This window comes from Pseudochaenichthys georgianus, chromosome 14, assembly GCF_902827115.2.
Source record: "Pseudochaenichthys georgianus chromosome 14, fPseGeo1.2, whole genome shotgun sequence".
Lineage (NCBI taxonomy): Eukaryota > Metazoa > Chordata > Actinopteri > Perciformes > Channichthyidae > Pseudochaenichthys > Pseudochaenichthys georgianus.
Genome location: NC_047516.1, coordinates 6147061 through 6160777, shown reverse-complemented (window position 1 = coordinate 6160777; position 13717 = coordinate 6147061). Strand labels below are relative to the sequence as shown.

Genomic DNA, 13717 nt, shown 5'->3' with positions numbered 1-13717 from the left:
ACAGTACCAACTGTTTATAGAGTAACTGGTAACTTGACCTCACTTTATATTAATAGAACAATAATCGAGCCGAGTTCTCATTGGTCCCTCTTCTTTAGAGAAGACCAGGAAATGATGGATACACAGATCGTGTTCAAATCACCAGGCACACAATGACTGTAAATAATAATGATCATGCCACCAAACACAGGTTAAAACTAAAGGAACCAGCCTGTTTGGAAAATGTAAGAAGTATAAAGTTCAGGTATTTGTGTTAAAAATTGAATAAGTAGAAAGTAAAAAGTCGTCAGAAAAATAAGTAGTGGAGTAAAGTACTGATACCAGAAAAATGTACTTAAGTACAGTAACGAAGTATTTGTACTCCACTACTTCCCACCTCTGCCCATAGCACACGGGCAGACAGACATGACCCCCGTCCCCTCACCTGCTTCTCGGCCTGCCTCAGGAGGATGCGGAAGCGCTCGTCCTCCTGCACCCAGGCGGGCAGCTCCCTCTGGCCGCGCTGCCTGGCCGTCTCCAGCTGCGTCTTCAGCTCCCGCAGCACCCGCAGCTCCTGAGCCAGCCGCGTCTGCCGTGTCCGCGACACCTGCAGGTCCAGCTCCAGGTCCAGGGACGTCCTCAGCAGGCCGTCCAGACCCTTCACCGGCACCGGGGGCTGAGGGGGGACAGGGAGGGGGCACAGGTCAGAGATGCAGAGGCTCAAGACACAAACACTACGGCTGCTAGAAACAATTAGTTCAGGTATTGGGTACATGGCCCTCCCTATGGGCGTTAGTGAAGGCCATTAATGCAAAATAACACTAATCACTCCTTTTTTAATATAATGTATTTATAACTCATCACGCACTGCAAAGAAAAAAGAAAAGAAAAGCAAAAAGCAGTGACAATTTCAATTTATTTGCAAATACTGGCACCACAAACAAGTTACCATTTTTGTAATCCCTGACTCAGTCTGTGAAAGAACATAAATGTATTATATGAATTTATTATCAGCATTATCCTGCACAATAATCGATAACTCATCTTCACTTTTCTATAGTTTTTTTTAAATACATTTTGTAGTTCCTGTTCAAAAAGTATATTGTTCTCCCTGTAAAGAAAATGTGTTATTCTTGCTTTGGTCATAATTGTGCAAAGCTCACTGTGGCAAAACTGTATCTGTCATTATGGTCATGCCAATAAAGCTATTTGAATTGAATTGAACACAAAACACTTTTTTCTTTTCTAATATCATTACTTTCTTACTCATCACGGTCTTGATGTGATGATTGAAATGTTATGTTTACAAATGTCACCTGTATTCCATTGTGTTGTGTATGCCCCGTAAAAAAACATGCAAATGGAAAATAAAAGGAAAAAAGCTCTAAATTAACGGTTGAGGACAGAGATGTATTTATTCATTTATGTTATATGTATGCCTGCAAAAGTCTTAACCGTCACCTGGGCGTACAGTAACAGTTTTAATTGATTTGCAAACCCAGTCACCAGCATGCGATGTGTGATGAGGATTTCCACCACGGAGATGTTCCGCTGCTGCTAAATTAATATGAGCTGGCAAATGTCAGAGCTGCATTAAACATTCAGACGATTATTAAATATTAAGAGTCACTTGACGGAGAGTCGTCAGGCGGCTCTAGGGCTCTGAAAATGCAAATAGGCTCCCCCTGTCTCCCTCTCTGGAGGAAGGAGTTCACGCTCGGTAAACTTGCAGGTGGTTAGATCTGTGAGGCTGCAGTGAGGCGTACTGTGTGGCGTATAAGTGACTGGACTTCAATGTTAACTCCTCTGAACCTCTGGGGGGGGGGGGGGGGGGAGTCTGTCATGTCATGGCAACAATCAAGAACACTGTCATTACCTCATGACACGGTTACCATCACGGAACACTAACACTTTGGGGAGTCTGACACATGCTTTTGAGATCGAGCGACGAGGAGACAGGAGTGAGGATGACCGCCTAAGGTCTTTCGAGGCGAGGAGACACATTCTATTTTTACATCTGTAATATTGACGGTTCTGCAATACGACATTGTAAAACATTTCTCCACCGGCTAACAGTCAAAACGGCTCCACTGGTTTAAAATCGGCTCAAAGATTTGTGACAGACTCTATGGGTCAGCCTACCATAACAACATCATCTCTGACCCCAACCATGTTCTGAACAGTGAATATTAATTGTTGGGAGATACAGGGTCCAACGATGAAATACAATCAGACAGAAGCACTCTTTTGTGCCCCAGTTAATCCTGATATTAAATACACAGTTAAATCCCAGGTCAAATGTACGTCAGAGGGTCTTGGACATGTTGTCTTCAGTGATTGTGATGTAAAGTGAAATGTCTGTTTTCTTATATTGTGTCTTTGTATTTTCCCTCGTTGATGTTGCAAATGGAGCTGCTGTGATATCTGACATTCAAGTATTATCATATGTTTTACCTTCTTCATGCGCATGCTTCTTCTCTCCGAGGCGTTCCTGACAAACGGAGACTTCTTGGAGAGGGTGGAGCTGTCGCTGTCACTGCGATTTATCTAGAAAGCAGCAGAGGGAGATGTCAATTCACGACAGGGACTTAAAAGGGTGTTTTTTCTCTCTGTCTGATGTCCTGTTGTTGTATTGTACTGCAGGTCCTCAGTTACCCTGCAGATGTACTGGCTCTGGGGTCCGGGGGAGAAGGTCTTGGAGCGGATGATGGTGTTGCCCCTCATGAAGGGGTTCTGCTGGTGGACGTCTGGCCGGCGCTCCTTAGGTCGGACCACCGAGCTGTGGTGGGACAAGTTGTCCATGCTCGTCTCTTTGTTCACCTAGAAAAAGAATACAAGAGTATATCAATATGAACTGTCCAATACTGAACAAAGAAATAAAGTGCTTATTATAATAGACAATTTATTGCACCCGAAGTTCAAAAACTAAAAGTATTTTTTGACATGTTTTAAACAGCTCCACCCAGGACACAAACAGGAAGGGCCTAATTTAATAGGATGTCAGAAGAAAAAAGTCAGAGAAAAAGGAAGTACAACATGACAATGAGAAGAGCATCATTGTATTTCTTGAGACATTTATTTGTCCTCTTTTTTGATGCATTTTCTCTGTATGGTTGTTAAATAACAGTATGTGTTCAGATATAATGTGTATAAGTCTAGTACTATTCCTGTGTGTGTATTGTACTGTGCGTTACAACATTTTCCCCTGGAGGGAAAAATAAACCTTTTCTAAGTTACCTTTTCTGTGATGACTGGTGCACGATAAGGAGGAGGTTTGATCTCCTTCACCGCCACTTCCTCTTCCTCTGCTTCCCATTGGCTGCTCTCAGGATAAAACTCTTCCTCTTCAGGCCCCACCCCCTCCACGCCATTTCTTTCTTCGTCGTCAAAGATGTCCAGGGGGTCACCATGCCTGGCAACAACAAACACATACTCTCGTTGGTAGGGATAAATACTGCTCAGATTAGTAGTGCTCTGGTATCACTTCAAAACTCCGTGCAAGATACAAAACATTCCTAACTGTACTCGGCCCTAACACTGTTGCAGGATGTTTTACAGTTTCTCTTTTATTTACCATCCTTTATTAGATATGTGTAGTTATATTTGTGTACCCATGAGCGCTTAACATGTAGAAAACAGAGGTAAAATAGGTTGTACACAGGTGAATTATATAAAAGTGAACATATTATATGCATTATATTCTACAGTGTATACTTTGATAACTATATACAGTGAATGAAGAGGAAGAGAACATTTGCATGTGAAAGGAAGATTACTAGGTGGTCTAATTCCTTCCTTCCTGGGAAAGAAGACAGGTGTATGTGTGTGAGTGTGTGTGAGTGTGAGAGTGGGTGTGTGTGTTTACATGGGGACACCTGGTGATTGTCGTAACATTCAGTCAGTGTGTGTGTGTGTGTGTGTGTGTGTGTGTGTGTGCCTTACGGCCGCGGCGTTCACCACGATCGCGGCCACTCTAGTCAATGGGTGCTATTCCACCAGACGTGCCGCGTTACGGCTCAGAAGCGTCCCAGAAGCGTCTCGGCGCTGGGCTCCGCTAAAAATACGCAGCTGATCTATTTTCGACGTAAGTGTAAGAACATAATGTTTGCAAACACTACAAATATTTGCATACACTGTAAGAAATGAAAATGATGTTGATCGATGACATCAGTTAACGCTCAGTAATAAACCAGCATCACTAGAGTCCTGTTCCAAACTGTCTGATGTATGAAGGAAGCTATGTCTAGCTACATTTATGATGCAGTTAAATGGTGCGCTAACAGAGATTGTATAATTAAGATCCAGAAATTGATGCTTAAAATTTGATAAATGTTGCTAAAAGCTTGCAAAGATAAAAAAGGGGAAAGAAAATAAGGAAAAGGACAATTGATGCTCAAAAGTAGGAGTGAAAGAGGGAATAAATAGGAAAACTGATGACGGAAGGAGAAACACTCACCATTCATCGTCCTCAGGAGTTCTCACTCTGTCACTGTTGGAAACACGAGGCTGAAACACAAACACACACACACACACACACACACATTAGGACCAAATAACTGTACACTACCACATTTAAAAGTGTTGTTATGTGACTGTATTATAAGCTGTTCATTAACTCTACTTACTTTTAAACCTTGGTTGTTCTTTCTAGATTTACATTTTATTTTGTTGGTGCACCGGTTTTATTTGTCTTTTTCTGAACTGTCCCTTTTGCTGTAACAATGTTAGTTTCCCCACTCTGCGACAATATTCCACTTAATGTCAAATAAGTAAATGTTTGTCTTGGTGCCCATTTGGATTCCCTTGTTTTATGTTTACTTTCTTTTTAAAACTGACACTGTTAAACCTGGGGAATGTCTTCACACATGTAGTCACACCGACCATTTCAGACAGTATTCTATGGCGCCGTTTAACGACACTTTCTATTTAATGCAAAAAAAATTCCAAAACCATTAACAGAGCTGAGCACAGAGGAACAACTCATCATTCAATTACATATTAACTACACATTAGAGAAAATATTTGCACCCACGGAAAAGTTATTGAGTTATAAATCTATTTTTTTTACGTTACTCTGGTTTGATAAATAGGAAACACTGGCTGCACTAATCTAGACAGCAGCAAATTCACTTTATACTTTTTTAAACCATTTTTGTAATAATTACTGAACCGCATTACATGGTAGCTTTGCCTCCTGGATGCCACTGTCAAGCCTCCTCACAGGACTTCTGATTCTGAAACCTGTTTTGTTGTCAATTTGGATTATTTTGTCTTTATGTTTACTCTTATATATATTGCTTCATTACAAAATGTTTAACATACTGACCATTTAAGACTCAGAAGAATATACTAGGGGGCGTGTTTAATACCTTAAGTTTTTCTACCCGACTAAACTATTTAACCCCGGCCTCCTCACCCTGTCAGTGCTGCCGGCCGCTCGGCTCTCTTTGTCCTTGCTGCTGATCTCAGGCATGTAGGCGCGACTCAGCAGGTTGTACCACTTGGTGCATTTCTCCTCCGAACAGCTGACATCAGCGAGGCTGATCTGGGCTCCCGCCTGCAGGGAGGGGGGGGGGGGGGGAAGATGGAGGAGTGTTAAAGTTTCAGAAACATCTGGAACAACGCATCGTGTCTACTCAGAGAATTCTGCACTTTTGGTTTGCTTCCTTTTGTGTTTACCATAAAACAATGAAATGAGTCGGCACAGCGATTGATTCTGCTGTGAGTATTTCCATCGTTGCATTTTAATACAGTGGAACACACAATGCAGACTTTATAGGAATTTCAACATGCCACATAAGTTTTGTGTAAGGTACTTTGAAAGTCTTCCTATCCTATCCAACATTTGCTTTGATTCCTTTGTTGTATTAAAGTAAACTTTTAAAGTTATGTTTTTGTTACATTTTTTTAAGCGTTTAATATTCAGTTAATCAGTTGTGCTACTTTCTCTTTAGTTGTTTTATTTTATTCAGTGTCATTATAAATGTCATCCTTTTTGAATGTTTTTCCTGAACACTTACAAGTCACCAGCTGACAGGCAATTACACGTCTGACGCTATAATGATATTAAACTGAGTTCCCTTACAACAACAGCGTGTGAACATGTAACCCTCAGTAGCCATAGTCTCTCAAGTTCCCTTTGAATGGGAAATAGATTCTTAATATACAATTGTGTTTGAAGCTTTAACAGCTAATGATTAAACCTTGAATCAAATGACTACTCTACGTTCCAGATTCAAAACCTCCTACTGACCAGACACTCTTCGTGGCCCGACTTGCTGGTGTTGCAGATGTCGACCCTCAGTGTCTTCTGCCGCAAAGCACTGTGGGATATCTGCATGCCGAACACCTCGTTGACTTCCACCACGTCCTGTGGCAGAGAGCCGCGCGTCCTGAAGAGGCAGCGGGACGCCTCCGCGCACGGCAGCACCACCGCACGCACATATCTGCAGAAACAATGTTCACATGTTTTAATGTGTTGACGTGCGTTAATTGGTTGCACAGGCACCACTTTTCCAGTGTAAACATAACCCGACGGCCCACAGACACACATCTAGAGTCAGTGGAGCCGGCAAACACACCGGGCTGCAGGCAACAAACAGGCCACGCCCCCAGTTGAGAAACTAAACACTAAGTACACTTTAAACTCTCCACCCGTGTCTGTTTAACCCACTCATGCATAACTGTGTCATTATCTGAATGTACAAAATGCTTATTGATACAAGCTTTCTGTTTGTTCTTCTAACTGGTGGCTTTAGTTCCTTTATGGCTGTACATTTAAACCTAAATGACTCACTAAGCAGCTCATTTGATGGATGATGTACAAACAAATTCAAGAACCATTTGTTGTATATGTAGAAAAGTGCAAATATGCAATGTAAAGGGAAGATGAAAGTATCAAATGAGCTGCTTTAGGTTTAAATGAACAGACATAAAGGAACAAAAGCCACCAGTTAGAAGAACAAACAGAAAGCTTGTATCAATAAGCTCTGTACCAACATTCCCAATGGTTTGTCTTATCTGAATGCACCTGCATGTTTCCTTCTGTTCTGAGCTTGCATCCTTATTGTAAGTCGCTTGGATAAAAGCCTCAGATAAACGAAGTGTAATGTAATCTAGCGGTAAAAGGACGTACATTTCTGGTCAGCGGGCAGACAGAGGGCGCTGCAGTTGGAGAGCTGCATGACGTAGATGGTGAAGCGTTGGTCTCTGGACTCGTAGCGGAAGCCCAGCTGCACCTGAGAGCAGCCGAGGGCCAGCCGCTCGTCGTAGGAGCCGAGGAGCAGGTCAGCAGGGAGGCCCGGCCTGCAGGGGGAACACACACAGTTTGGCAATGTTTCTTTATTATATTCATATAAGGATATGAGGTTGATATCGTGTTGGATCATCTTTTCCTGGTTTTTGAAGGCTAAGTAAAAAGAAAAGGCCTTTAACTCGCCAGACTGTTCTATAATGTGCCTCTACCCACATCATCATTATATCCACAACATTGATGTTTATTCATCAACATCTCATTTAGTAAATATCATGTAAAAGCACCCTACAGTCCTTCAGTGCAATATCAATATGTAGGAATTTGTTCAAAAAAAAAAAAAATGCACAGCGCTACCCTACATGCCCAGATTGTGCTTAAAGATATAAAGATAAGACATACAAATGCAAAGAATTCAAGATACATTTTTCATATGTAAAACATCAGATGAAAAGGACACCATCCAAGGGTGTTTTATCTCACAACATAAGCTGTAAGTAACAGCTCTTCGTACCTGCGCTCCGAGGCTCGTACACGCCGCTGTCTCCTGCCACCGACTCGTCAGACACCGCTTGAGGTCACGCCCATCTTCTTTGGCCCCGCCCCCGTCCCTTGAAGCTCGGGGGCCGAGTCTGAAGACACAAGAGGAAAGATACAAGGTGAGGATATGGCTAAATGTAATGTTTTTCTTTTATTGATTTCCAGTTGATGTGTCTATTAGGAATAAGGCTGGTGATATCCAACCTAACATGGTCTTCCATCAGAACCAAAAAATAAAGTAAGTACTATTTAAGAACTTTTTCTGACCTGATATAAACTGAATGGTACCTAAACAGATTATGTTAACTTGGCCTAAAATAGTAATTGTACTTTTTGGGGAATTCAAGAATGTCACATTGCAGCGGAGTGAAGCATACATTTGTTTCAACAAAAGAGTATCACCAGGTTTCATCAAACATAACTTCATCTAATGTCATATTCATCTGCTTAAAACAAATATGCATGTATGTCTCTGGACTGAAAAATGGAGAAAGAGATTTGAAACCAAACACAATAAACCTCAGCAATTCAGCTCAAAGTATTTGCTAAACCACGGACCCTGTGTACGCCCTACAGTTACAATATGTTTGTTTTATGCTCTGATATGTAATTAGGCTGTCCTTGCTTTGTTAGGGATTTCCAGTGTAAACAATGAACAACAGCCTGCCTTTGTAGAAGGGAATTGTGATGTCACAATGGCTGCTAACACAATGGTTTACCTGAATAAAAATTGACTTATTGCTACTGATCTTAACACGTGTATGGTTTATATAAGGATGGACACTGTTGATGTGTGCACAGCTTTACTGTTTACATATGTTTACAGTCTTCCATCCATCCATCTTCTCCCGCTTATCCGTGGTCGGGTCGCGGGGGTAGCAGTTCCAGCAGAGAGCCCCAAACTTTCTTTCCCTGACGACATCAACCAAGCTCTGACTGCGGGATCCCAAGGCGCTCCCAGGCCAGCGAAGTGATATAATCCCTCCACCTGGTCCTAGGTCTACCCCTTGGTCTCTTCCCAGCTGGACGTGCCTGGAACACCTCCCTAGGGAGGCGCCCAGGTGGGCATCCTAACTAGGTGCCCGAACCACCTCAACCGGCTCCTTTCGACGCGAAGGAGGAGCGGTTCAACTCCGACTCCCTCCCTGATGACTGAACTTCTCACCTTATCCCTAAGGGAGACACCAGCCACCCGGCGGAGGAAACCCATCTCGGCCGCTTGTATCCGCGATCTCGTTCTTTCGGTCATGACCCATCCTCATGACCATAGGTGAGGGTAGGAACGAAAATGGCCCGGTAGACAGAGAGCTTTGCCTTCTGGCTCAGCTCTCTTTCGTCACAACGCTGCGGTAAAGCGACTGCAAGTTACCGCTCCCGCTGCTCCGATTCACCGGCCCATCTCACGCTCCATTGTTCCCTCACTGGTCTTTTGAACCAATCTTAGTCTGGCCCCTTGCCTGAGACCAATTTGCCATGGGAGACCCTACCAGGAACACAAGGTTCCAGACAACACAGCCCCCAGGTTCATCAGGGCACACAAACCTCTCTACCACGGTAAGGTGCTGGTTCTTCAGTCTTCCGATTTATTTATATATTATCACAACACTGAAAAATCCTCATCCTAAGGTTGGCAAAATTATCTGCAGCTATTGGTCATATGTAAATAAAGCTTTTGAATCTTTGAATCCTTGAATCTCCTGGCCTGGCTGTGAAGACTCTGAGTGTTGGCACATGTTGAGTCCTGGCAGCAGTGACGGAGCGTGAAGAGGAAACCGGACCCCAGGACCACCTTTCACCCGACGACGCAACCAGTACCTGAGTCACGTTCTGACTGCTGCAGCGGCTGAGAGCCCGCTTCAAACTGACCCTCACCCACATTACAACCACCATGCAGTTTTCATTTATTTCAGTTGCAGCAGCATCTTTGGGTGAAACGATACACATGGAGGTTAATTTAGGTTCAGGGTAATCTATCGATCCTGTCCTGGGTACACTTCCAACAGGAACGGCTGAAAGATAATTTAGCATGCTTTTAATATGTTGCTTTGTCTAACTTACAGAAAAAGGACCTTCAGTTTACAATGATAAAACTAAATCCTAATAAATATTGTTGTGTGCTTGTTTAATGAGGACCAATATCAACAATGTTGTCCATTCATTGTCTGTGGATCTACTTATTCAATTCAAGTCAATTTGACATCAATAACAGTTTAATTAATATACTTTTAGCTCTTTAAACCCTACTATTTGTATATTTTTGTATGAATGTAAATATGTTTATTAATTCTATACACCACTGTATTTATTGCAATATAAATAGTTTTCATATGTATTGTTGTTATACAATGTTCACATTTGAACTTCTTATGGTAATACATATTTTGATTTCATATTCTTATGGCACATTTTTTACTTTTACTTCTTATGTTTATAGAAATATTTTAATTCCAATTTATTGTATTTTGAAATGTAGAAAATGTCACAAAACCTAAGGGATAAATAAATTGTTCACGTTCACACACACCCCCCCCAGCAGCCGTAATCCTACACCTCCTCACATCATTGCTCCCACCAGCAGTCAGGTTTCACACACTGTATCACATTGCCACACACACACACACACACAGCACACACACACACACACACACACACACACACACACACACACACACACACACACACACACACACACACACACACAACACACACACACCACACACACAACACACACACACACCACACACACACACACACACACACACACACCACACACACACACAACACACACACACACACACACACACACACCACACACACACACACACACACACACACACACACACACACACACACACACACACACACACACACACACAACACACACCCACACACACACACACACCTCTCTCCATGTCTCATGCAGACACTTCATCACTGTTATGGTGTTATGGTTCTCCTGATATGAACAGGGATCATCATTAGAGCGCTTTGAGGATAAAAGTCCCTCCCAAGTTTAATGACAAGGCTTTGTATCTCTGTTTGTTTGGAAGGCCTCCCCCCCTGAAAACACACACTTCAGTCTTCTGTGTGGTTTAGGCTCTTCAGTCACAATACGAGGCATATCTAATGCTGCAGCTGCAGATGTTTAGACAACAGTGGGCTTTTCTACGTTGTGTTGACAGATTGCGGTCGTCTCTTTTCCTGACAGTGCCATTATCCACACAGCACAAACAGGCTTCACAGCTTGGTGAAGAACAGATGTTTCAATACAACAATTATAAAGGAAGGACAGCAACTTCTTAAGCAAGCTTGCAACAACAGCACCAATCCATGTACAGTATATATATATATGTATCTCATTGTGATCATTCCTCACCGTCAGGACATGCAGCTTCTTGAAATGTAGCTTTTATTTTGTTTTACATTTTATAATGTGTAGGGCTTATGGCCACTCTCAACTCTTTCCAGGACAAGCCGGGGCCCTGCCTGCCTATAGCTTTGCCGATATCTGTGTTGATAGGGTATTAAATTAAGAGCGGTGGAATATTCTTAGATACAGGAAGCGCTCAAACGTTTGTGTGAGTTTATCTAATTCAGCAGTGATTCCATGTCAGCCACAGCTTGTTACAAAAAACCTGACTGATAGTGTGTTTAAACAAACTTAAACTAGCTTTATTAAATGTCAGGTCTTTGGCAGGAAAAACATTTTTAATCAATGATTTCATCACTGAGCACCAATCTCGATTTTATGTTTAACAGAAACTTGGATTGAACAAAATAACAGTGCAGCTGTTCTTATCGAATCAACCCCTCCCAACTTAGTTTTATGAATCAGGAAAGAATGCATAAGAAAGGGGGTGGAGTTGCTATTCTGTTCAATGATTCCCTTCAATGCAGGAAGACATCGTATGGGAACTTTGATTCTTTTGAATATGTGGCCCTTCAGCTGAAATGCTCCTCTGGAGCTCTGTTCCTGAATATATATAGACCACCCAAATAACTGTGCAATCTTTTTTGATGACTTTACTGAACTGCTGTCTATAGTGGTATCGACTTTTGACCATCTAGTCATTGTTGGTGATTTTAACATCCATGTTGACAACCCTCCAGGACAGAGGGGCAAAATAACTGTTTTGTGTTCTTGATAGCTATGACTGACTCAGCATGTGACGGAGCCCACGCACAATAAGGGGCACACTCTGGACTTAATTATCTCAAAGGGTCTGAATATCTCTACGGTTGTGGTGACTGATGTTGCACTCTCTGACTATTCCTGTGTTTTCTTTGAGAGCTCTATTTCTGTTCACACAAGTGTTCAAAAAGAGGTAACCCACAAAGCGATATTTAACTGAAAATACTAGGGAAATGTTTACTCAGAATTTTTCTTCCAACACTTGCCCCTGCTAACATCTCTATCTACTAGCTCAAATGAGCTAGTAGATCATTTTAATTCAAAAATTAAAAATGTTATAGATGCCATTGCTCCAACTAAGGTAAAGGAAGTGACTTGGGAAGAAAATATCTCCATGGAGAAAGGCCATGACCCGTGAAAACAGAAAACAGAGAATGTCGAAAAGCTGAACGCAGGTGGCGAAAAACAAATCTCCAGGTTCACTTTGAAATCTATAAAGAGAGACTTGGCCTTTATAATTTCGAATTGAAAAACGCACGACAATCGTTCTTCTTCTGACATCATTACCAAAACAAAACAACGCATGTGCCTTGTTTGCTACCGTCGAACAGACTAACTAACCCCCCAGTGTCAGTAGCCTCTGAATTTCTATCCACCAGGGCGTGCAATGATTCTGCCTCCTTCTTCACTGACAACATTCAGAAAATCAGACAAGCAGTCAGTGCCTCTGCATCAGGAACAGCAAATGTGTTGTCTCTGTGTCCACCTAATAACAATTCAAGCACCATGACACAATTCCATCAGATTAATGATAAAAACCTAGAGGACATTATACAACTTCTGAAATCCTCCTCCTGCTGCCTTGATATTATTCCAACAGGATTTTTCAAAGATGTTTTGCCTTGCATGGCCTCAGAACTACTTCATATAGTAAACAAATCTCTTCACTCAGGTATTTTTCCACAGGCCCTGAAAACTGCAGTCATTAAACTGCTCTTAAAAAAGAATAATCTAGATGCTTCAGTAATGAACAATTACAGGCCCATATCAAACCTGCCATTTCTAGGTAAGATCATTGAAAAAGTGTTTTTTCAACAGTTGAGTAATTTCTTGCATTTAAATGGTTGTTTCGATGTGTTCCAGTCAGGCTTTCGTCCAAACCACAGCACTGAGACTGCTCTTGTAAAGGTCTTTACTGACATCCACTTAAACACAGACAGTGGCAGAACTTCAGTGTTAGTATTATTAGATCTCAGTGCTGCGTTTGACACTGTGGGACTTTCGGAAACAGTTCTAAATCCTACCTAAAGGACAGAAACAACTTGTTTCTATAGGTACATACACATCTGAGTTGACAAATATGACATGTGGGGTTCCTCAAGGCTCCATCTTGGGGCCTCTTCTCTTTAACATCTACATGCTACCACTGGCTCAGATAATGAAAAACAACAAAATAAGTTACCATAGCTATGCAGATGACACACAAATCTACGTAACAATTTCACCAGGAGACTATGCTCCAATTCAAACACTGAGTAAGTGCATTGAACAAATCAATGACTGGATCAGGGTTTCCGTTAGCCGGTAATTACCGGTTTTTAGCTGGTATTTATAAAAAACCGGTAAATTCAAAACCTGACGGTCAAAATGTCTGGTAATAATTAGGGAGGCTCCGATCGATCGGCCGCCGGTCATTATCGGCCGATATTCACTCTTAATAGTTTGATCGGTGCTCTCTATAAAGGCCGATCAGGAGAGCTGGATCTGATCGATATGGACATAAACGCGAGTGAAGTGTAACCGGAGCGAGAGAG

The 13717-nt window shown here is 42.0% G+C and overlaps 1 protein-coding gene across 1 annotated transcript in view; it reads right to left on the bottom strand.

The window, feature by feature from the left end:
• wwc1 (WW and C2 domain containing 1) overlaps positions 1–13717 on the bottom strand; it is a 77425-nt gene that overhangs the window by 6740 nt on the left and 56968 nt on the right. Inside the window, 10 exon segments of the mRNA XM_034098497.2 lie at positions 425–655; positions 2434–2526; positions 2635–2799; positions 3217–3391; positions 4436–4485; positions 5396–5536; positions 6233–6425; positions 7111–7296; positions 7757–7803; positions 7805–7863. Coding sequence (XP_033954388.1) covers positions 425–655; positions 2434–2526; positions 2635–2799; positions 3217–3391; positions 4436–4485; positions 5396–5536; positions 6233–6425; positions 7111–7296; positions 7757–7803; positions 7805–7863 — 1340 coding nt within the window.